The sequence below is a fragment of the Myodes glareolus genome, chromosome 1 (genome assembly GCF_982192425.1).
Source record: "Myodes glareolus chromosome 1, mMyoGla1.1, whole genome shotgun sequence".
Classification (NCBI taxonomy): Eukaryota; Metazoa; Chordata; class Mammalia; order Rodentia; family Cricetidae; genus Myodes; species Myodes glareolus.
In genome coordinates, this window is record NC_142026.1 from 76,848,010 (window position 1) to 76,869,558 (window position 21,549).

The window sequence follows — 21,549 nt, forward strand, 5'->3', positions numbered from 1 at the left end:
CTGTCCGAGGACCTTAAATCTCACCCGAAGCTGCAGAATTTCCCACAAGCCATTGCTAATGCAGAGTGAGGGGAGGAACTGGGTTTCACAGAGGAACAGGGAAAGTCGCCACCTTCGGGTTCCTAGCGAATGGGCAATGGACATTTGCCATTTGAAGACCAAGAAATGAGCGAGGAGAATAGGAATATGAACTGGGCAGAGGAAGTGGGTGGGAGGGAGTTGGAGGGCATGTGACCCGAACAGGTTTGTGATGGATGGGTGGCGCCCGAGGAGGCACAGAAATGGAAGGAAGTAGAACTCCAACACTCCCCATTCTCTCTGGGATCTAGGGACCTTCTCGGTCCGAACTGGGGGTGCGGAGACCACATGCTGTGGTCTCAGTGGGATGTGAGAACTCCGTGTAGCCACAAGTGATGCGCGGGGTGGCCTGCAGAAGTCAGCAGTCAGCAACATAGTGGCAGGAACCGCAGCTCGGTGGCCCGGGAACCTCCCAGGTCAGAGGAGCTGCGGGGCTGGGTGGGACACAGGAGGGAAGGGACCAGGGGTGCTAGCAGTTTGTCTTCTAGTCATAAGGAAGCCTACTCCGAAATTCTGGTGTGTCTTACCCTTGTCGATAAATTTCACATCATGAGAACTGGGCCTTACATTGATTTTTTTTTTTTTTCCTCTCCTGCTTGCCAGGCTATTTACAGAACAATAATCTGGTAGAGGACTTGCATTATCTTTTGTTTGCAAACATGGTTCTCTTTGCCAATTGTGGCACTTGCTAATCCTCTAGAGTTTAAATTCATCCATGCTTTCTATCTCCCTTTTTACACCTTTTGTAATCAAGAGAGTAGCGTTTGCCCCTGGGACCAGGCATCGCCAGGGAGTTTTTTATACATTAATCACTTAAGGAGCCACTGCAGATTTTATGGAACCAGAAAGTATATTTTAGCAAGCTTTAAAGTTATGGTTGCAAACATTAACATTTACTAAACAAACCTTTTAATCCCCACTTATTTTCCGCCTGAGATGTATGCATGATAGGATGTAAATACAGCATCCAGGAATGTGTTTTAATATGTTTAATTCATAATATTACACCTTAGATTCTTGAAAAACACAGTATATATGCATGCTGTGAGAGGATATCAGGTAACACTAGTTTTTGCATGGATAAAGCACACTATAGATTATGACAAAATTAGAAAGCATCTCTTAAATAATTAAGATCACTCAACTATGTGAGAGAAAAATTTTCTCTTTCTGTTCCAAGAAAAGCACTCTTCCCATGGACACATGATCAAGTTGGCATGGGTTCTTGTTTGATTTTGTCTTTGTTTTGCTGAATACACATCTCCATCCTTCCCTTTCTGGTTCAATCCATGTACATCAGTCTGGACTCACGTGGGATCTGCCTGCTTCTACCTTCTGAATGCTGGGACTAAAGCAGCGCAAAAAGACAGATGGCTCAAACACTCACTTCCTTTCTTTTTTAATTTCAGGATTTGTTGACAGTGGCTGTGGACTGCTCTCAGGAGGAGGGGCAATGCCTGGACCCTGCTCAGCTGGCTTTGTACAGAGATTGGATGCTGCAGAATTGTCACAGTATGGTTTCTGTGAATGAGAATAGTTTTGCTCCTGGGAAAACCACTCTTCAATTGTGTGAGTTTTTTTCTGTGAATGCATGTCCTTTGGACTGGGTTAAGACTTCTTCCATGATGAGTTCAGAAACTCAGTGGTGTAGAACACTGTCATCCCAACCATTCGTTTCCATTTCCGCCCTTGGGTTTTGACTGAACTGTGATGAGAAGTGCTGGGACTCAAGTTATGCTAACTGAAGATGGTCTCTACGTGTTTCCATTATTCTGACTCTGCATGAGATCTGGGGTATCATTTTCTCTATTTTCTCATTATCTACTGAACATAGCACTGTGTTAGAAATCCAGGTGCTTTCTGAAGAATCATTTTCTCACGCAGGTCTCACCCATAAGCCAGACCTACTCACTTTGGAAGCAGAACAGAGAAGCCAAGAAAGTGAAGAGAAAGGACATAGTAGCAAATGTACCGGGTATTTTGGAGGGATTGAGGTAGGTGTGGTTTGTGGTTCAAGTGATATTGAAATGGAGTGGGGCGTGGTGTTTAGATGGCTCAGGCGTTAATATCCCTTGCTGCTCTGAAGAGGACATGGGTTCATTCTCAGCACCCACATGGTGGCTAACAACCACCAATTACTTTGGTTCTAGAGATCTGATGCCTTTTTCTGACCTTAGTGGGTGCCAGACACAAATACACCACACGCACATACTTGCTTACAGAACGCTTACATACATCAGCTGAAATAAAACTCTAAAGATTAAAGAATTTAAAAAAACAAAGTACCAATAAGACGTGAGATTGGTTTTGCCACATTATTTTACTAGAAAAATTGTTTTGGAATATTTTACTATAAATAATCTCAAGATTATTATCCTGTTTCATTTGTCACTGCCTTTATATGTAGGAATTAATACTAGGAGCAAACATAATCTATATGACTGTGTCAGTGATTAAGTCCCCATTTGATTCATATCTCTTTTCTCTCTTCATCTCAGTATTACATGGTTTTCTCTACTATACTTTATCATCTTGTAAAATTAAGGAAAGTCTTGCTTTAGGTCTGTTTTCTGATCTCCTAACTTTGAAGTTTTTGAAAGATTTTTAGATTCTATTTGTTTTATAGTGAAATTTCCCATTCCCAAAATGGTGCCATCAGGACTTCATTAAGAATTGCTTAGTGTTTCTGCAGGGTTTTAAACCTGCCTAAATTGTCTTCCCATTGATATCGCCCATTGTCTTTTTTCAGACCGAAACTCAGATTGCTTATATTGTTATAATTTTAATATATTTTGAGATCTTGGTTTGATCTTCTGAAGCATTTTGATCTCTATACTTTCTCAAAATTTCATATTTATTTATCATCACTTCATTTATTTTGGAGAAGTATTCCATTCCTGTTGAAATGAATGGATTAGAATCTTTACATAAAAGAAACTTTTTGCCAATTTGTGTTTTTATGTTTGAATGAGATCATGAAAGCCATGCGTCAGTATTCATATGTCATATGTGTTTGAATCTTTCTGTTTTCCGTCTCCTCTTTCTGTTCATATGTACTGTTAGTCAGTCGGCAATTCATTTTTGCAAGAATGAACTGTAATTAATCATTTTATATGAAACCTCATGTGTAATAAAGTTGAATCATATGTGGATAGTTTACTTACAGATTGTTGAAGCTTCTCACTGACCTATACGGCAGCTGTAATAAGCTGGATTCTCACTGACACTGTGTCTCTGAGTTCGTTCTGTTGTATTGTCGGCAGGATTCCTTTTGTTAAAACCTTGAATGTGGTCACTGACTAGACAGAGAGGGGGATCTTGCTACACATAAGGTGAGCATTTCTTTCATGACTAACAATCCGGAGCATTTCTTAATGTCTACTAATGGGCCGTTATCAGTGTCTTTTTAGCATAATCTGTTAAAGTTATTTGCTTCTCAATTAAAATGATTTTTATTGCTCATCATAACTTGACCGTCTGAGATGAAACAGCCTGAACATTTTTGATTTCAACATAGCCTTTGTAGACCTACATTCCTGCATTGAGACCTCAAATGTGTATTGTATGTTTTCAGCAAATTTGCTGATTGTGAGACTATCAACTTGGTTTCACTGTGATGGAAAATACAATAAAGAGCATGACTATTCTAGAAAGTGTCTTTTATTAAAAATAACTTCCAGTTTTTATTTTATTTGTTTGACTATACTTGCTTTAATGTATTGTGAACCCTTGCAGAGTTCAGGAGCGAGCCCTGGATCTGATGGAAACAGAGTTAGACTCTATTGTGTAGCATGACACGGACGCTGGGAACCAAGTGTGAGTCCACAAAGGAGCAGCCAGTGCTCTTTACTTCTGAACCATCTCTGTAGCAGCTCTAGAAAATGTCTGTCTTTGAATAATTGCCACACCCCATCTATATCACAAGTATCTCTAATTCCTTAGATCTCTTTGACCAAGGAACAAGGAAGACTTTTTTTTTTTCCAGCAGCACATGGTAAATGACCAATTTTCTATTACAGGAGCCATTGACATTCAGGGATGTGACTGTGGACCTGTCTCAGGAGGAGTGGGAATGTTTAGACTCTGCTTAGAAAACTTTGTACATGGATGTGATATTGGAGAATTACAGTAATCTAGTCTTTGTAGGTAAGAATGCCCTCCTTATAGAATTTCTGGTTCATCTTTTTATTGACCTACTTTGTAAAATGTATGCAAACTCCCTGAACTGCCTAGAGCTAACCAGAAATAAGGGAAATTCTGATAGTGGACATGACTTTTTCATAGTACTTCTTTTACATTTTCTGTGTTCTCTGCAAGAATAACCAATGCTATATTCTAGTTGATCTCCCTAGCCCTCTTTTGTAGTTTTTTAAAGAAGTTAAAAGAAAGCTAAATATTTAGAAAAGGAAATGCATTGCTGTAGAGTTATTATTTGAACTATTTTGATTTTACTATTGAATTAACTATTCACCTGTTTCTGAATTTAAAAAAATAGGTTTTAAAATAAAGTGTTGTTGCTGGTAATCATGTTTGATTGATTGATTGATTGATTGATTGATTGACATATGGTCTATATTCCTGGCATAGCATGATTTTAATCCTAGGACTAGGGATTGCTTAAGCAAATGACCTGGTGAGCTGCAGGCAAACCTGGTTGACATGACACAAGTTCCTAGCCAATGAAGGATATATAATGGAATTTGTTTCAAAAACATAAACAGCAAGAAAATGGAAAAACATTCTTCTTATAATGCTTCAGAGAGCTCTAGTCTCAAAGTCTATTACTTCTCCACACCCATTTGTCCAACCTGAAAGTTGATTAGATAAGAATGAGAAGGCTATTATTGATCCTTTCGGTTTGATAGAGATCAGAGTGGAGCTTCTTGGAGGTTCTTCTGAGCATCAATTAATAATAGCAAACCACAAAAGGCCTCTGTTGAGAGCTCTGTTCTAAAAAAATTCCTATTTTACTTGCCTTAGGAAACTTAAAGAAACATCAGTTATTGAATCTGTTACTTATGCTTTAATTCCTTTTATGTATAATTGTGCTAACTTTCCAGAGAACTATCATGTATGTGGAAAATATGAAAAATTCCTGGAACCAAATAGAAGACCTAGATATTAATCCATACATCTTTGAACACCTGACCTCTGATAAAGAAGCAAAAAATATTAAATGGAAAAGAGAAAGCATAATTAACAAGTGTTGCTTGCACAACTGGATATCAAAATGTAAAACAATGAAAATAGACCCATATCTATCACCATGCACAAAACTCAAGTCCAAATGGATCAAAGACCTCAACATAAAGCCAGCCACACTGAACCTCATAGAAGAGAAAGTGAGAAGTATACATGAATGCATTGGCACAGGGAACCACTTCCTAAATATAACCCCAGCAGCTCAGACACTGGGAGAAACAATTAATAAATGGGACCTCCTGAAACTGAAAAACTTCTGCAAAGCAACGGGCATGGTCAACAAGACAAAACAACAGCCTACAGAATGGGAAAAGATCTTCACTAACCCCACATCAGACAGGTTTGATCTCAAAAATATACCAAATACTTAAGAAATTGGTCGCCAAAAGAACATATAATCCAATAAAAAAAAAATGGAGTACAGACCTAAACAGAGACCTCTCAACAGAGGAATCGAAAATGGCTGAAAGACAAAGAAATGTTCAACATCCTTAGTTATCAGAGAAATGCAAATCAAAACAACTCTGAGATTCCATTTTACAACCGTAAGAATGGCCAAGACCAAAAACACTGATGACAACTAATGCTTGTGAGGTTGTGGGGAAAAGGGAATGCTTCTGCATTTGTGGGAATTGCTGCCCTGAGTTACATTTTCCTGCCCCCACCTGTTTGAGGTGCTTATCTGCAAAGAAAATATAATAACTTCCCTCTGCTCCTGGAGTTGGATAAAAGAAGGTTGAATGCCCCATGATCAGTCCTTGACCCCCTACTGGGGTCAGGTGACAATCCCTGCTGGGGTCAGGTGACAGTCCCTCCTGGGGTCAGGTGACAGTTCCTTCGCAGCCCACTCCTCTTTTGGTGCCATGGTATAAAAGCTAGCCCCAGCAGGACAATAAATGAGCTGAAGCTGTTCCACCTCAACCTCGTGCTCTGTGAATTCATTCAACCTGGACACCCTCTGTCGAGACTCGTGGTTCCAGACCGTGCTGGAGCGGTAGCATTGCTGGTGGGGATGTAAGCTGGTACAACCACTTTGGGTGTCAGTGTGGTGATTTCTCAGAAAATTAGGAAACAACTTTCCTCAAGACCCAGTAATACCACTTTTGGGTATATAACCAGGGGATGCTCAACTGTGTCACAAGGACATGTGCTCAACTATGTTCATAGCAGCTTTGTTTCTCATAGTCAGAACCTGGAAACAACATAAATTTCCCTCGACTGAAGAATGGATAAGGAAAACATGGTGCAATTACACAATGGAGTACTATACAGCAGAAAAAATAACGACATTTTGAATTTTGCAGGAAAGTGGATGGAGCTAGAAAACATCATTTTGAGGGAGGTAACCCAGACCCAGAAAGACAATTATCACATGTACTCATTCATAGGAGGCTTTTAAACATAAAGCCAAGAAAACCAGCCTACAAACAACAATCCCAGAGAACTTAGACAACAATGAATACACTAAAAGAGACTTACATAGATCTAATCTATATGATAAGTAAAAATAAGAAAAAGTCAAGCTCTCCTGAGTAAATTGGGAGCATGGGGACCTTGGGGGAGTGCTAAAGGGGGAGGGGAGAGGCAGGGAGGGGAGCAGAGAAAAATGTTGAGCTCAATAAAAATCAATTTAAAAAAACCTAACCAGGCAGTGTTGGCATATGCCTTTAATCCCAGCACTCAGGAGGCAGAGGTAGGCAGATCTCAGTGAGTTTGAGGCCAGCCTGGTCTACAAGAGCTCATTCCAGGACAGGCTCCAAAGCTACAGAGAAACCCTGCCTTGCGAAACCAAAAAAAACAAAAAAAAACAAAAAACCCAAAAACAAAAAATAAAATAAAAGGCTGGATTCAGCCTTCCCACAAAAAAAAAAAAAAAGAAAGAAAGAAAGAAAAAGAAGAAGAAGCATGCTCTTGTCTATGCATAGACACCATTTAAGTGTTTTATGGCAGGCCTCTTCAAAGAACTGCATTTTTTTTTTGCAGCTAATGCTGGATCAGGAAGCCTCTCTTAGATGAGACATGTTTACCTCACAGAGACCAGCCAAGAAAATGCTGCTACCAAGAAGCCATGCTTAACTTGTTTTTTTTTTCTTTCTTTCTTTTTTTTTTTTTTGTCTAGAATTACTTCCCAAACTCTTTCAGGTTTTATGTGGATGTATTTGTCCATTTTGGCACCATTTGTTGATAAAGATTTCTGTCCTGCCTAGTACTGTAGCCAAAGAAACACAGAGTCCAACTGGTTGGCCTATTATTATCTCAGGCTTTCTTATTAACTAACTCATACATCTTAACTCATAATTCTTGTCTGTGTTAACCATGTTGTTTGGTACATTTTATCAGTGAGGTATTCTCATCTTTCTTCTTCTGCTTTTGGGTGACAGCTGCACACTGAGCCTTTCCTCTTCCCAGAATTCTTCTGTTCTGGTCACCATGTTTATACTTCCTGCCTGGCTACTAGCCAATCAGCATTTTATTATAGCAGTACAAGTGATAAATCTTTTCAGGGTACAAGACCGTTGTCCCAACAGCACTAATGTGAAGAAATTTGAGTTAATTCTGTTGGCAGAGAAAAATCTCAAAACAGCTTAGTATAGACTCTGTCATGTGGATATTTGTGGTAACTCTAGTGAAGATATATAATGAAAATCGACAAGAAAATGTGGAAATTAAGGAGAAAAAGAATGCAGTTATATAGAATAGAGTGAAGTTCTGTGTGTAAGGAGATAAACAGATTAAGAAATGTAATAAAGATTGTGGTGTCATTAGTGCAAGAACCCACCCAGCTAAATTCCAAATATTGAAAAGGAATTAAAGAATTTCTTTATAGCCAAGTGTGGTGGTTCATGCTTTAATCCTAGCACGTGAGAAGCAAAGCTGATAGATATATGAGTTTGAGACCTGTCTGGTTTACAGTACAAGTTTCTAGAATAGCCAACCTTAGACAGTAAAAATGTATCATTAACAAAAAGCTTGTGAAGATGTCATTGAATGAGGAAGCCATGTTCCAGTTCCAGTAAGCAACTGTTTTGGCAGCCTCAGCTATACATCCTTCCTTCAAGGACAAAAGAAAGGAATTATGGAACCTTCCTCTAAGACTAAGATTTAATTAATTATTTTAGTTTTACAAAGGATTACACTTAAGAGATTGCATGACTCTCAGAGGAGTCTGAACTTTCAATTTTTAAATAAGTTTGAAAGTGTTATAGACTATTGGGACTTTTGAAGTTGGCTTGTGTTGGGTCCAGGGGGGTCGCACAAAGATGAGAACACCACCAAGTCTAATAAACCAGAAGCAAACTTTATTCCAGAAACCAGATCCTAGGAAAACCAGAAGCAAACTTAAAAATAAAAAATAAAAAGAAAACACCACGGGGCACAGAAGCTTATCAGCTAATTGAGACCACAGCCAGAAATGGTGTTTGTTAGGCTGTGGCCAAGGGCTGGTTTTTGAACCTACTTTTTATAGCAGGGGCACCAGGCATTATCCCTGAACAAAAGAATTTTACAACCTTGCCCTGATCCTTGGGTTGGTCAGCAGAGACCCTAAAGAGGGGAGTGAGTGCTAGTGTCAATGAGTAATTAGGCAGCCATCATGAAATATGTTTTAGGGGAGACTACAATGAAAGTCACTAATTGCTAGAAAACAGATATCTTTAGCAATTCGTCAGAAAAGGGGCTGCTTGTAACACTAGAAGGTTAATAAATTAGGATTAACTGGTTCTTGGGCTGAGAACTTAGAAGAAAAGCCTTTCACATTATTTTTAGGTAAATTTTCAGATATTGACTGCCATACTTTACAACCTCCATTATCAGAACTCATTAATTAAACCTTTTTTTTATTTATCCACTGTCTCCTGGTACCTCTGGGTGTAAACTGAGGTCATGCCTCTCCTCTGGTGGTGCCAGTTTCCCATAACAGAGACGGTGTCTGACCCAGAGGTCACATATCTCTGTCTCCTAAAGGTTAAACTCAGTTCACATCTACTGTTTATTAAGGATGGTCAGGACACTGCTCTTAATTTGTGGAGAGACACTCTGGCCTTGTAAATAACACAGCCAGTTGTAAAATGATCTAAGCTTCCCAAGCATCTAAGAAAATAGCTCACTGTGAATGAATGATTCTTGATCTGCTGAGAAAGCTGCTGATAGTCTGTTCTTATTCTCCTAGACTTATAACTTTATATTTCTTTATTTTTACATTTTTATTTTCTTATGCCTGGACTCTTCAGCTTGAAAGCATTTTTGCATGATGATATGCCTACAAGTTTTTGGAGGACAGAGAATGGAATTTGTTTTGGAAGAAAATGGTCTCCAAAAACAGTAGGACTGTTAGGAGGTGTGGCCTTGCTGAAGTAAGAATGACCTTATAGGGGAAAGTATATCACTATGGAAGCAGGCTTTGTGGTCATCCAGTAAAATGGACCACTTCCTGTTGACTGTGAGCCAAGAGGTAGGACTCTTAGATTTCTCCAGCACCATGTCTTCCTGTATACCATGTCTCACCATGACAATAATGGATTAAATCTCTGAAAATGTAAGGCATTCCAATGAAATATTTTCCTTTATAAGAGTTGCCAGGGTCATGGTGTCTCTTTACAACAGTAGAAACCCTAAGACACATGTTTTTGGTTTTGTTCTTGTATGTTTGTTGCTGTGGGATAATGTTCTTGTACACTGTAAAGATTTGTCACTTACATTAGTTTAATAAAACACTGATTGGCCAGTAACTAAGCAGAATGTATAGATGGGGTAACTAGACTAAGAGAATTCTGGGAAGAGGTAAGATAGAGAGCAAGTCACCAACCATACACAGAGAAAGCAAGATGATAAGGCCTTACTGAGCAAAGGTGCCACGTTATGTGGCTAAACATAGACAAGAATTATGGGTAAATTTAAGTTGTAAGAGCTAGTTAATAATAAACCTGAGCTAATAGGCCAAACAGTTTATAACTAATACAAACCTCTATATGTTTCTTTGTGACTGAATGGCTACGAGACTGGGCAGAACAGAAACTTCTGTCTACAGTTTGGTTTAATTTTAGTGGCATTCATAGCTAAGAGACTTGATTTTTAAAAAGATGCCTGACTTTTTAGTTATGAATTTTCTAAAGATTAGGGGACACTCACAGTTATACTTTGTATTATGAAATTAATATGATATCTCAGGGACAAGCAAGAAAGGAAAGTTTATTCTTTGATAGACATTAACACTGATTGATGTTAGTTAACATGACAGAAACTACAGTCATTAGGAAAGACAGAAACTCCAAGAAAGAACCACCTCCATTGTGTTGGCCTATAGGGATGCCTATAGACTGTTTTCATGATTACTGATTTATGAAGAAATCAGCTCACTGTGGATGTTGCTATCCCTGGGAAAGTAGCCCAAGATTGTATAAGAAAGCAAGTTGCCTTTGGAAAGCAAACCAGCAAACAAAATCCTCCTTGATCTCTGCTCTGCTTCCTGCTTCCAGATTCCTGCTTTGGTTTCCCTCAATGATGAATTGTAACTTATGAGTTGAAATAAACCACTTTCCTCCCCAACTCTTTGTTGTTTTGCTTCCCTTCCTCCCTCCCCCTTCTCCCTTCTTCCCTCTCTCTTTCTTTTGAGACAGGATATCACTATTATTTCTTGCTTTTCCAGAACTCAATATATAGATTGGATTGGACTTGAACTCACATAAATCTACTTGCCTCTGCCTCCCCAGTATTGCAATTAAAGGCATGTGCCACTATGCCTGGCCACAGGTTAGTTTTGACGAATGTTTTGTCACCTAACAGAAAAGTAATTAAGACATTTGCTATTGTATACTTTGTTCCGTAACAATATAAAAACACATAACCCTCACCATGTAAACATTACATTCTCTTACAGCACATCAAGGTTCAGGAGTTTCTCTTTCCTTTTAATTCTAATATATGATGGTTGAAGTACTCAGTTCTTCAGTCCATGTGGTTTATATTTTCTTGTTGTCTGAGGAGTGGGTTCCAGTGTCACAGCAGCTTACAGGTGTAAGTCATCGCAGTTTGCTGCCTGCTGCATACAAATCTAAACTCTATTATCAAACCATCCTTAATGTCATTTGTGTCAAGATGGTTAGTGCCCAAACAAAATTCATTGTCATACCACAAATGCACATGAGCTTTCTTTCTTTGAGTAGAAGGAGGAACTCACTGTGGTGCAGATGCACTGACTACTATCCCTCTGTGCTTAAAGCAAGGGACAATCCTGAATATTTGATATAGACCATGTTGCAGATTTCTGGAAAATCCAGAGATATCATAGAATTAGTGATAAATACTACACGTGGTAGAAAAGGCTGGATGTCTTCTTCAAATAAATATATGTGGGAAGAGGAAATATAGACAGCCAGGAAAAGTTTACACTAGTACTGTAATAGTTATAATTGTGCTTATAATAGAATTCAACTCAGCTATTTATGTTTCACCTTGTTTGTACACAATGGGTTTCTGTGTGTTAGAAATGGAATGCTTCTCCTAACTATGTGTGCTGTATTTGAAAAGAATTTTTAAGTCAGTCTAGGAAAATTTTATTTTAATAAATAAAAACAAAGTGTTTAATGTTTATATGTATAAACTCAATGACAAAGATATCTAATCTTCCAGACTGAACCTTTAACACCTTGTTTCACATATATGTAGTCCTTGCTGTCTTGGCACTTGCTCTGTAGATCTGTCTCCTTCTGCCTCCCTAGTGCTAGGCCTTTGGCATGTGCCACTACCACTTGATTGCTCCTGAACTCTATACCATTTAAAATAGTAATTTGTTCAGATTTTCATTCAAAATATTCTGAAACTATTGACCTTCAACTCTGCGCAGATCTAGTACCCTCCCAAATCTGTTCCCCCAATTTTTTTAAGTTTAAAATAACTTCAAGTCCAGTTTCTGCAATCCACATACTTCTGAGTATGTGCCTACATACTGGGACATGGTCAACCACCTAGGTACCACATCTTTAAATAAAACTAATTCTCTCCCTTTTCCAGAAATGACCAGTTCTTCAAATAGGAGTGATGGCTCATAAAACCCTGCCAGTTTCATGTTAACATGTTGGCTGGCTGGAAGTAGTGTTTGCAGTCATAGCTTGTGGGAATTGCAGCCCTGAGTTACATTTCCCTGCTCCCATTTGAGGTGCTTATCTGCAAAGAAAACATAATAACTTTCCTCTGCTCCTGGAGTTGGGTAAGGAAGTTTGAGTGCATGTGATCATTCCTTGATCCCTGCTGGGGTCAGGTGACAGTCCCTGCAGGGGTCAGGTGACAGTCCCTTCGCAGCCCCCTCCTCTTTTGGTGGCCCCAGCAGAACAATAAACAAGCTGTTCCACCTCAACCTTGTGCTCTGTGAATTCATTCAACCTGGACACCCTCCGCAGAGACTCTTGGTTCCAGCCAGCACGGGCGCAGTAATAGCTGCTGTGAGTTTGAGGACAATGGTCCTGTCATATTCAGAAGACAGTTTTACTCTGGTTTTGGCCCTTAAATGGTCTTTGACCTCTGACTCTTATAGTCTTTCCATCCCCTCTTCAGTGATGATCCCCAAGCATTGGGGAGGGTGTGATGGAGATGTTCCAATTGTGGCTGAGCACTCCTCAGTCTAATATCCCTGTCCTTTGACACTAGATCTTTTGCATTAACTACTATGGACTGCACAGAGAACCTTCTCCACTGATATCTGGGAAGTGCCCAACCCTACGGGTAGAGAGATGGATATATAATGGAGTGTCACAGGTGTCCATTCTCCAAACTAGTAATAGGTTTGCCTTTGGGTCTTGTAGTTTCTTGGCCACATTTGCAGTGCCAGGAATGTTTTTCCTCCTGTATAATGGGCCTTCAATACAACCTGAGAGTGGTTGTTACAACAATATTCATGCCACTATTGTACCTACGAACATAACATGCTGTGCTTCTCATCTTTGCAGTTCTGAGCTTTCGTGTTTGGGTAAGATGTTTGATGTGTATGTTCATTTATTGAAATAGGTCCTACTCTATTGCCCACAGAAACATCCAGTCTCAGCCTCCCAAACAGCTGGGAATATGGGTGCATTGTCTCTAACTCTGGTGTCACTTTAATATACAAGTTTAAGAAGATGGGGGAAGGGCTGGAGAGATGGCTCAGAGGTTAAGAACACTGACTGCTCTTCTAGAGGTTCTGAGTTCAATTCCCAGCAACCACATGGTGGCTCACAACCATCTGTAATGGGGTCTGGTGCCCTCTTCTGGCCTGCAGGCGTACACACAGACAGAATATTGTATACATAATAAATAAAATAAAAAAAAAGATGGGGGAAAAAGTTAACCATAAAAAAATTATGAACAAGGCATGGAAACTTGTGAGTCTGTGATGAGTACATAAGACATTTGTACTCATTTGTACATAAGACATTGGTATTTGAATGAATTACCTTGCATAGGAACTTAGTGCTGCTACCAGACCATAAGTTACAATAAAAATTTCAGGCCTGGTTGGGGATATCTACCAGATTTTGTTTGTCAAGGAGGCCATGGAAATCTCTTTAATAGTTCAGGCTATTGCCATTGTTCTTGATTGTCTGCCAGAACTAGAAATTAAAAACAATGTGGAAGGAATCATGGGATTCTTGTTGCAAGACAAAGGACATTTGAGCTGCATTTGGCTTGGAAACTTCTCCCTTTCTGGTAAGTTTTCATAGTGTCTGAAAGTACTAAGCAAAATGCTGGAAGAAGAAAGTCATTTATTACCGCGCCAGCACGGTCTGAAACGAGTCTCAGGGGAGGGTGTTCAGGTTTAATGAAATCCACAGAGCACGAAGTTGAGGTGAAACAGCAGCTTGTTTATTGGTCTGCTGGGGCTAGCTTTTATACACCAAATGGGGAGGGGGCTGCGAAGGGACTGTCACCTGACCCAAGGAGGGACTCTCACCTGACCCCAGTAGGGGTCAAGGACTGATCACGTGCATTCAACCTTCACCTGTCCCCAGTAGGGACTGTCACCTGACCCCAGCAGGGATCAAGGAATAATCACGTGCACTCAAACTTCCTCATCCAACTCCAGGAGCAGAGAGGGAAGTTATGATTCTCTGCAGATAAGCACCTCAAATGGGGGCAGAGAAATATAACTCGGGGTAGCAATTCCCACAATTTATGGTCTTACCCAGCTGTGGACTCTGCTTGCCATAATAACTGCCAGAAAAGATGTGCCATTTGTACCCTGTTGTCTTTTTTAACTTTTTAAAATATTTATTTATTTATGTAGAAAATATTCTATCTGTGTGTATGCCTTCAGGTCAGAAGAGGGCACCAGACCTCATTACAAATGGTTGTGAGCCATGTGTTGCCAGGAATTGAACTCAGGATCTTTGGAAGAACAGGTCCTAAACTGCTGAGCCATTTCTTCAGCCCCCATGTTTTCTTTAGAGTTGTGGGTCAACCATCTCATTACTCATTGTATTTGCACAATAATTATTCATGGATGGCACTGTAAACTTGTGGAAGCCCAAAAATGGGAGCCTATTTCCATGTTGTCTGAAGGTCAGAGGGTCTGAGATTGCTCAAAATTGTTGACAGCAATTAGGGCTACACATCCTGACTTAGGGTGTGGTTGCTTTGTGTTTTGGGTTTTAAGATGGCCCATACAAATAGATACACTCCACCCTGACTAATGATCAGGAAATTCAAATACTCCTGCTCCTTCTTTTGTATTAGGAGGTTTGACCTAGGGAGTGGCTGCCTTCAGGGTATGTGATCTAGGGTGGGTTCACTGCCTAAACAACAAAATGCTTTTCTCATGGATTAATGACTTAAAGTACTGAAGCCCGTAAATGTTTTAATTGTCCTGTGTTTCATATTGAAGCAGTCTTTTGTCTTCTTCCCCCTTATATTGAGGTATAAAAGTGTATAGAAAATGAAATGTGGGCGGGCAGTTTTCAGTGTTCATGGAACTCCCTCCTGGTACTATCCTATGCTTCTGTTTTATTATTTTCACTCCATCTTCATATTCTTTACTAACTTTTTAAATCTCCTTGCTCCTACCCTGGTAAGTGGTATACTTGTCAAAACATGGTCCCCAACATAAACTGAGTCAAAAGCACATCAATGAAGGGGTCATGGATTCTATGCATTGAAATGCTACATATTTGTAAGTGGGTTCATTGTCATGTTGCCTTGTGAGTATTTAGGCTTTTTTGTAGATTAGTGTTTTTCTCAGTTTTGGTCAGAGATGGGTCTTTGTTTGCAGTGAGTAGTAGTTATTTCAGACTCCTTCCTGATCAAAGTGCTGATAATAAGTGGCACTTGAGGACTCAGTTCTAAATGTACCGTCTTCATCACTGCATCTGATTCCCCATTTCCACTTTGTCTGCCCTCAGAGTGTTTGGAAACTGACAGGCATAATTGCACCTCCTTACTCAGGAGGCGGTTGCCTGGCTCTTTTGAAATTAAGAATGCCTGGGCTGGGGAGATGGCTCAGAGATTAAGAGCACTGGTTGCTCTTCCCGAAGTCCTGAGTTCAATTCCCAGCAACCACGTGGTGGCTCATAGCCATCTGTAATAAGATCTGGTGTTTTCTTCTGGCCTGCAGGTATATATACACGTGTCAAATAAATCTTTTTAAAAAAAGAAATTAAGATAGCTCAATGCCATTCTGACAGGTGGTCAGAATACGCAAATATACTTCTGCCCCTTCTTTTGTAACTATGAAGTCCCCTGGGGAAGGGCAGTCTACAGCTACTTAGAACACCTTAGCTACCTAGACAATAGAATGATAATGATTTGATGTCTCAGAGTCTACTGTGTGAGTTACTCTTTGTATCATGTTAATAAAGTCTTTTGTTACATTTTCCCCCATTTATGTTGTGTATCAAAGTTGTGGAAAATTAAACACAGGATTAAATTTCATGATTTCAGTTACTGGTATGCCCTTCCGCTACTTTCTATTTTTTTTTCTGTGTTACTATTTTTATGGTCTTCATATTCTTCACTTATATTTCTTCAGTTCCCTTGTCCCTACCCTGATAAGAAGAATTTCTGTCGAGGCAAGTCCTCGACACCCAGGAACACTGATGAAGAGGTGAAAGAACATAAAAGCACCAAGATGGAGAGGGCTGCCAGGAAACACTGTCCTGATCTGACCACGACCCTAATTATCTTCAAACGAGACCTTCCTGCAGCCCCACCTCTCCTGAAGACTTATTGACAGTTAATGGTCGCTGGATGGGAAAGGAGTTGTTATCTTCAGAAGTGGAGTTATATGAAAGTTTCCAATTCTCTAGTCAGCATACTCTCACAGTGCTCCTGAAAGCTGTGTAACTCAAACTCGGTGTCTCAAAAGAACCAAAACATGGAAGAGGGTGACTTGATAATAAGATGGATTCAACAAGTGAGGGATAAGGGTTAGGGACTGTTGTGTGCTACTGGAGTTACAGAAGGTTGTAAGCTGCCATGAGGGTGTTGCTCTAGAGTTTCAGTCTCCTGGAAGGGCAACCAGTGCTCCTAGCTGCCTCTCTAGCTAGGTTAAATCCTTATATTAAACACAGCTAGTGAAGGACCCCAACTCATTTTAGTCACAGTTATGTCATTTTGCAAAGAAGCTCAGTTCAGAGAAGGGCCCGCGGAATGCTGAGTAAAGCAGGATACCTGAGGTCAGAACGAGGACAGCCTTATTAGGCTGCAGTACAGAGGATTTATGGTCAGACATCTGGAGAGATACCCAGGACAGCCTTATCAGGCTGCAGGACAGGGAATTTATGGTCAAGACATCTGGCCTAGGGGGAAATAAAGACTTCAAAAGACGACCATATGTTCTTGAGATAGGGTCTGGTCAGTTATCTGGTTTCTTTGATCCAGGCCAAGGACCACGAGGCCTGCCCTCAAATTCACCCCTCGCCTCATTCAAACTGGCCAATGGGACCCCTGTAACCGCGCTTTTGCTTCTGTAATATTGCTTCTGCCTATATAAAGATACCCCAAGACATAGCTCGGGGTGCTCAGTTCTCCATGTGACTGCAGCACCCACAGGCCTGTGAACATTAAAGTTTGCCTCTTGTTCTTGCATCCAGTGGCTCTCGGACCTGGTTCTTGGGCACGGGTCTCCACGCATGTGAGACACCCTCCGGGTGCTCTTTCACTAGGAAGAGTGTGTACCCTTGTCTTGCTACAGCATCAAGGGCAGTTCTGTACATTTTTTCTTTGTACTGGACTGGACTATAAACCTATATTGACACATATACACTAGTTTGCTGAGCTCTGTTCCATTTATTCCAAGTCGGTCTAGGAATTTTATCATGAGGGCTTGTTGAATTTTTCTGGGTGAAATTTCTGTACTTACTGAGATTTTATGTCTCATGGTTTTTATTCCAGATGTACAGAATTGTTTCCTGGCGACTGTGAGCTGCAGGTGTTTCTATCCACAGTGCTTGGAAAGCCAGGAATTCCCTTTGAAGGGTCTGTTCTTGGGTGGGTGGTCTGTGATCTCAGCTTGTGGTTTCTCCTGCCACAGGGCTTCCTCTCAGGGTAAACAATTGAGACTCCAGACTCTATTGAAATTCATCGATGGTCAGAGTTCCAGGTGATAATGGTGGGGGAAGTAAAGACTTAGATTATCATAGCTGGCCCTCACAGCTTCAGCATCTATTTATCCAACCTTCTGCAAGATAAGCAATTTTGATAAGAAAGTGAATGCTCTTATCAGACTTTGTGGTGTGACTGGGAACAGAGAGAGGGTTCTTCTGAGCATCCTTACAGTGGCCTCCATACAATGATAGTGAAACAAAACACGCCTCTGCTGAGAGCCCGCTCTAGTCTAAAGTTTACTTGTCTTAGAGAACATCAGTTGTTGAATTTGTTTCATTATGCATCAGTTCCTAGTGGCCCTATTTGTGCTCCTTTTCCAGAGAACCATCGCATGTGTGGCAAATAGGAGGAAGTCTTGGATATCAAGGTTATAATCATATGGTTTATCAGCATGTGACTATCCAAGAGAAGTCTTGAAAGTATAAGACTGGCAGAATGAGTCACAAATCCTCCTAATGTACACACAAGTGATGCTACAGGAACTGAAGCAGTTGCTCACATAGAAAACACAGGGGTTCGTCTTAGTCACTGTTCTGTTCCTGGGAAGAGAAACCATAACCAAGGCAACTCAAAAAGTAAGCATTTAATTGAAGGCTTGTTTACAGAGTCAGAGGCTTAGTCCATTATTCTCATGGCAGGGAGCAGGACATCATTTGGCAGGCACAGGTGCAGTATCTGAGGACTACAATTTGGCTTTAGCCAGAGAGGCAGAGATAGAGAGACTGGACCTGGCATGGGCTTTTAAAATCTCAAAGCCCAGCCCCAGTGACACACTTCCTCCAACAAAGCCACATCTCCAAATCTTTCTAACCCTATAAAAAGAGTTCCACTTTCTGGTGACTAAACGTATATGCACAGTTATGGAATGCTATGAGACAACCTTCAGAGAAGTTAGGCCGCCTAAGAGATGCTCAGAGCAGCCAATTTTTGTGGAAGCGGTTGAGTGGTTAAAGGCACTGGATGTTCATGCAGAGAATCCAAGTTTTCTTTGATTTCCAGGGGTAGGAACCCCACAATAGACCAAACTCCGACTTGGTGGGCTAATGTGTTGCATAGAGGGGTCTACTTACAGGTATACTGGTGTAGGATTACTTAAAGGAGCAAAACAACTCAAATACAGCGGCAGCAACATAGCCAACCCCAGAATGGTGATTAGTTAGGAAAATCTGCAAACCTGCTGTATACTCTGCAGCCTCATCAGGTCTCAGCTTCAGAATGAACTATCCTGGCAACACAGGTGATCTCTGCTTCTTCTAGGCCCTTTGTTTGGTGTCTCATTCTTTCAGGTGGCTTGTCTTGTCTGGAGTCTTTGAAGCTTGACTGCCCTGAGATAGACGCACAGTAGTATTTACTGATTTTATGCTCTTTGGGAAGAAAAGGCCTTAAATCTGGTCAGTTTCACTGACTTCCTGAAACTACTTTGGGGTGTTTATTTCCCTTCTTAACGAGCTGACCAGTAAGATGAAATGCTTCTATAAGGGAGTAAAACTGTTAAACAACAAATACCCGTGGCTCTCATAAGTTTTTCTGTTTTCATTTCTAGGCTATCCAGTTTCTTTTTCTGGTCTCTAGGGGCAAAAGACTTACGTATATTTGCTTCATACCCATACATGGAGGTAAAGCAGCCATATACATTGGACAAACAAAGCTCATGGTTCATTGTGATGGTCTTTGTTCATTTCGTCAGTCTGATCTCTCATTGGTTGCCCCTCTGGAGTGAGCAGACTTTTTGCTCTCATCTCCACAAAAACAGTGTCATAGAATACACAATAGTGCTCTACTTGTGTAATGTTGCAATTCTATTGCTAGTTTGTTTTTTTTTATGGTCTAGATTGATTACAAAGTATTTACTCTGGCTCACACTAAGACAAGCAGTGCATAATGGTACCTGCTTCCACACATTTCCACCAGAATTTGTGACCATTTAAATCTTGGTTATGGCTGTTTTGACTGGGGTGAGATGGACATTTAACAAAAGCTTTAGTCTGCTTTTCCCTGATAGCTATAAGTACATACCTTTTTGTTATGACTTCACAAGGACCCAAGTTAACTACATAGTCTAATCAGTAGACACGTATATAAGTGGATCTTGTGTGATGTTGACTTTAAAGATCTCTATCCCACAAAACTGGAAATTCTAAAGTGGAAAAATTTTCTACATGCATGCCAAATTAAATCAACATAAAATGCTTTAAATTGACGTATAAGCTGCAGCTCGATTGAACAGTAATACATTCTACCCTTGCAAAACTGTAAAGAACAGATGGAGCCGGGTGGTGGGGGCGCACGCCTTTAATCCCAGCATTCGCGAGGCAGAAGCAGGTGGATGTCTGTGAGTTCGAGGCCATCCTGGTCTACAAGAGCTAGTTCCAGGACAGGTTCTAAAGCTACACAGAGAAACCCTATCTCAAGAAAACTAAAAAACAAACAAACAAAAAGAACAGATGGATTTCTTCTCAGCACCACTGTCTTTCATGTTCCTTCTAGGATGGCCCATATAAGCTATACTTAAAGTGTTCAACTACTTTCCCGACTCAAAGTCCCAAAGTCTACAATTTCTCCAAATAAAAACATGGTCAGGCCTACAACAGCAATTCCCCAATCCCTGGTATCAACTTCTGCTTTGGTTAGGGTTTCTATTTTTTCTTATTTGCTTAAGCATCTGAGACCCCAAAGCCTGTCCCCACAGTGACACACTTCCTCCAACAAGAACATATCTACTTCAACAAGGCCACACCTCTTATTAGTGTTGTTTTGATTTTCAAGACAGGGTTTCTCTGTATAACCTTGGCGGTCCTAGAACTCTACCTGTAGAGCAGATTGCCCTTAACTCATGGAGATCTTTCTATCTCTGCCTCCTGAGTATTGGGACTAAAGGCCTGCACTACCACCACCGCTCATCTTTCAATCACTTTCTCAAACCTTACAATGTACCCACATGTTCTGTTAAACTTTCTTTCTTTTCTTTCATATGGCAATCCAAGCATTTACTATGAGACATAAGTGCTTGATTACTGAAAGCAGTCACTGAAAATCAAGTTGTTTATTATTATCATTATTTTAGTTTTTCATGACTGAGTGTCTCTGTGTGGCCCTAGAACTTGCTTTGTAGACCAGGCTGGCCTCCAATTTACAGAAATCCATCTTCCGCTGCCTCCCTAGTGCTGGGATTAAAGGCATGTGCCCCCATGCCCGGTTTATTGTTATTCTTTTAAAGGTCAATTTTTTAAATCAATAACAACAGCATGTTAGGAGTTTGTATTTTATTGAAACCTGTTTTGTGAGTTTGTCTTTTTCAGCATGAAGACTCAGTCACGTAAAACTGTGAGTTTGTCTTATTTTTTCACATATAAAACTGATTTAGGCTGGCAAGTTTCTCTTTTAATCGTTTAGTTTTTAAAAGAAATTTTCTATGCTTTATATAAACAACTCTTTAGCATGCCTTTCAGAAGACAAACTTTCTGAGTTAGCGAAACAACAGTTCCACCATCAAGTGGTGAACCGGGTACAGCGCAAGATAAATTTAGCACTAGGCAGTTAAAGACGGACTTCCTGCGACAACAGTTGTTTCTTTCCAAAATCCTGAGTTCCTGACATGTCTTCTCCCAGGTCAGTATTGCTAATAGTGTACGTGTACATATTTGATTGGCAGCAGTGGAGGTCTGGGAGGGAAGGATAGAGGTGGCTTTTTAGTGCCACTTC

General features: G+C 40.3%; 1 protein-coding gene across 1 annotated transcript in view; it reads left to right on the plus strand.

Moving 5' to 3' along the window:
• LOC148123489 (uncharacterized) overlaps positions 1 to 16,471 on the plus strand; it is a 29,129-nt gene extending 12,658 nt beyond the window's left edge. The window contains exons 3-5 of the mRNA XM_087896738.1: positions 1,488 to 1,590; positions 1,913 to 2,072; positions 16,271 to 16,471. Of these exons, the coding sequence (XP_087752864.1) occupies positions 1,488 to 1,590; positions 1,913 to 2,072; positions 16,271 to 16,471 (464 nt within the window). The remainder of the gene's footprint in view (positions 1 to 1,487; positions 1,591 to 1,912; positions 2,073 to 16,270) is intronic.
• The last annotated feature ends 5,078 nt before the right edge of the window (positions 16,472 to 21,549 follow it).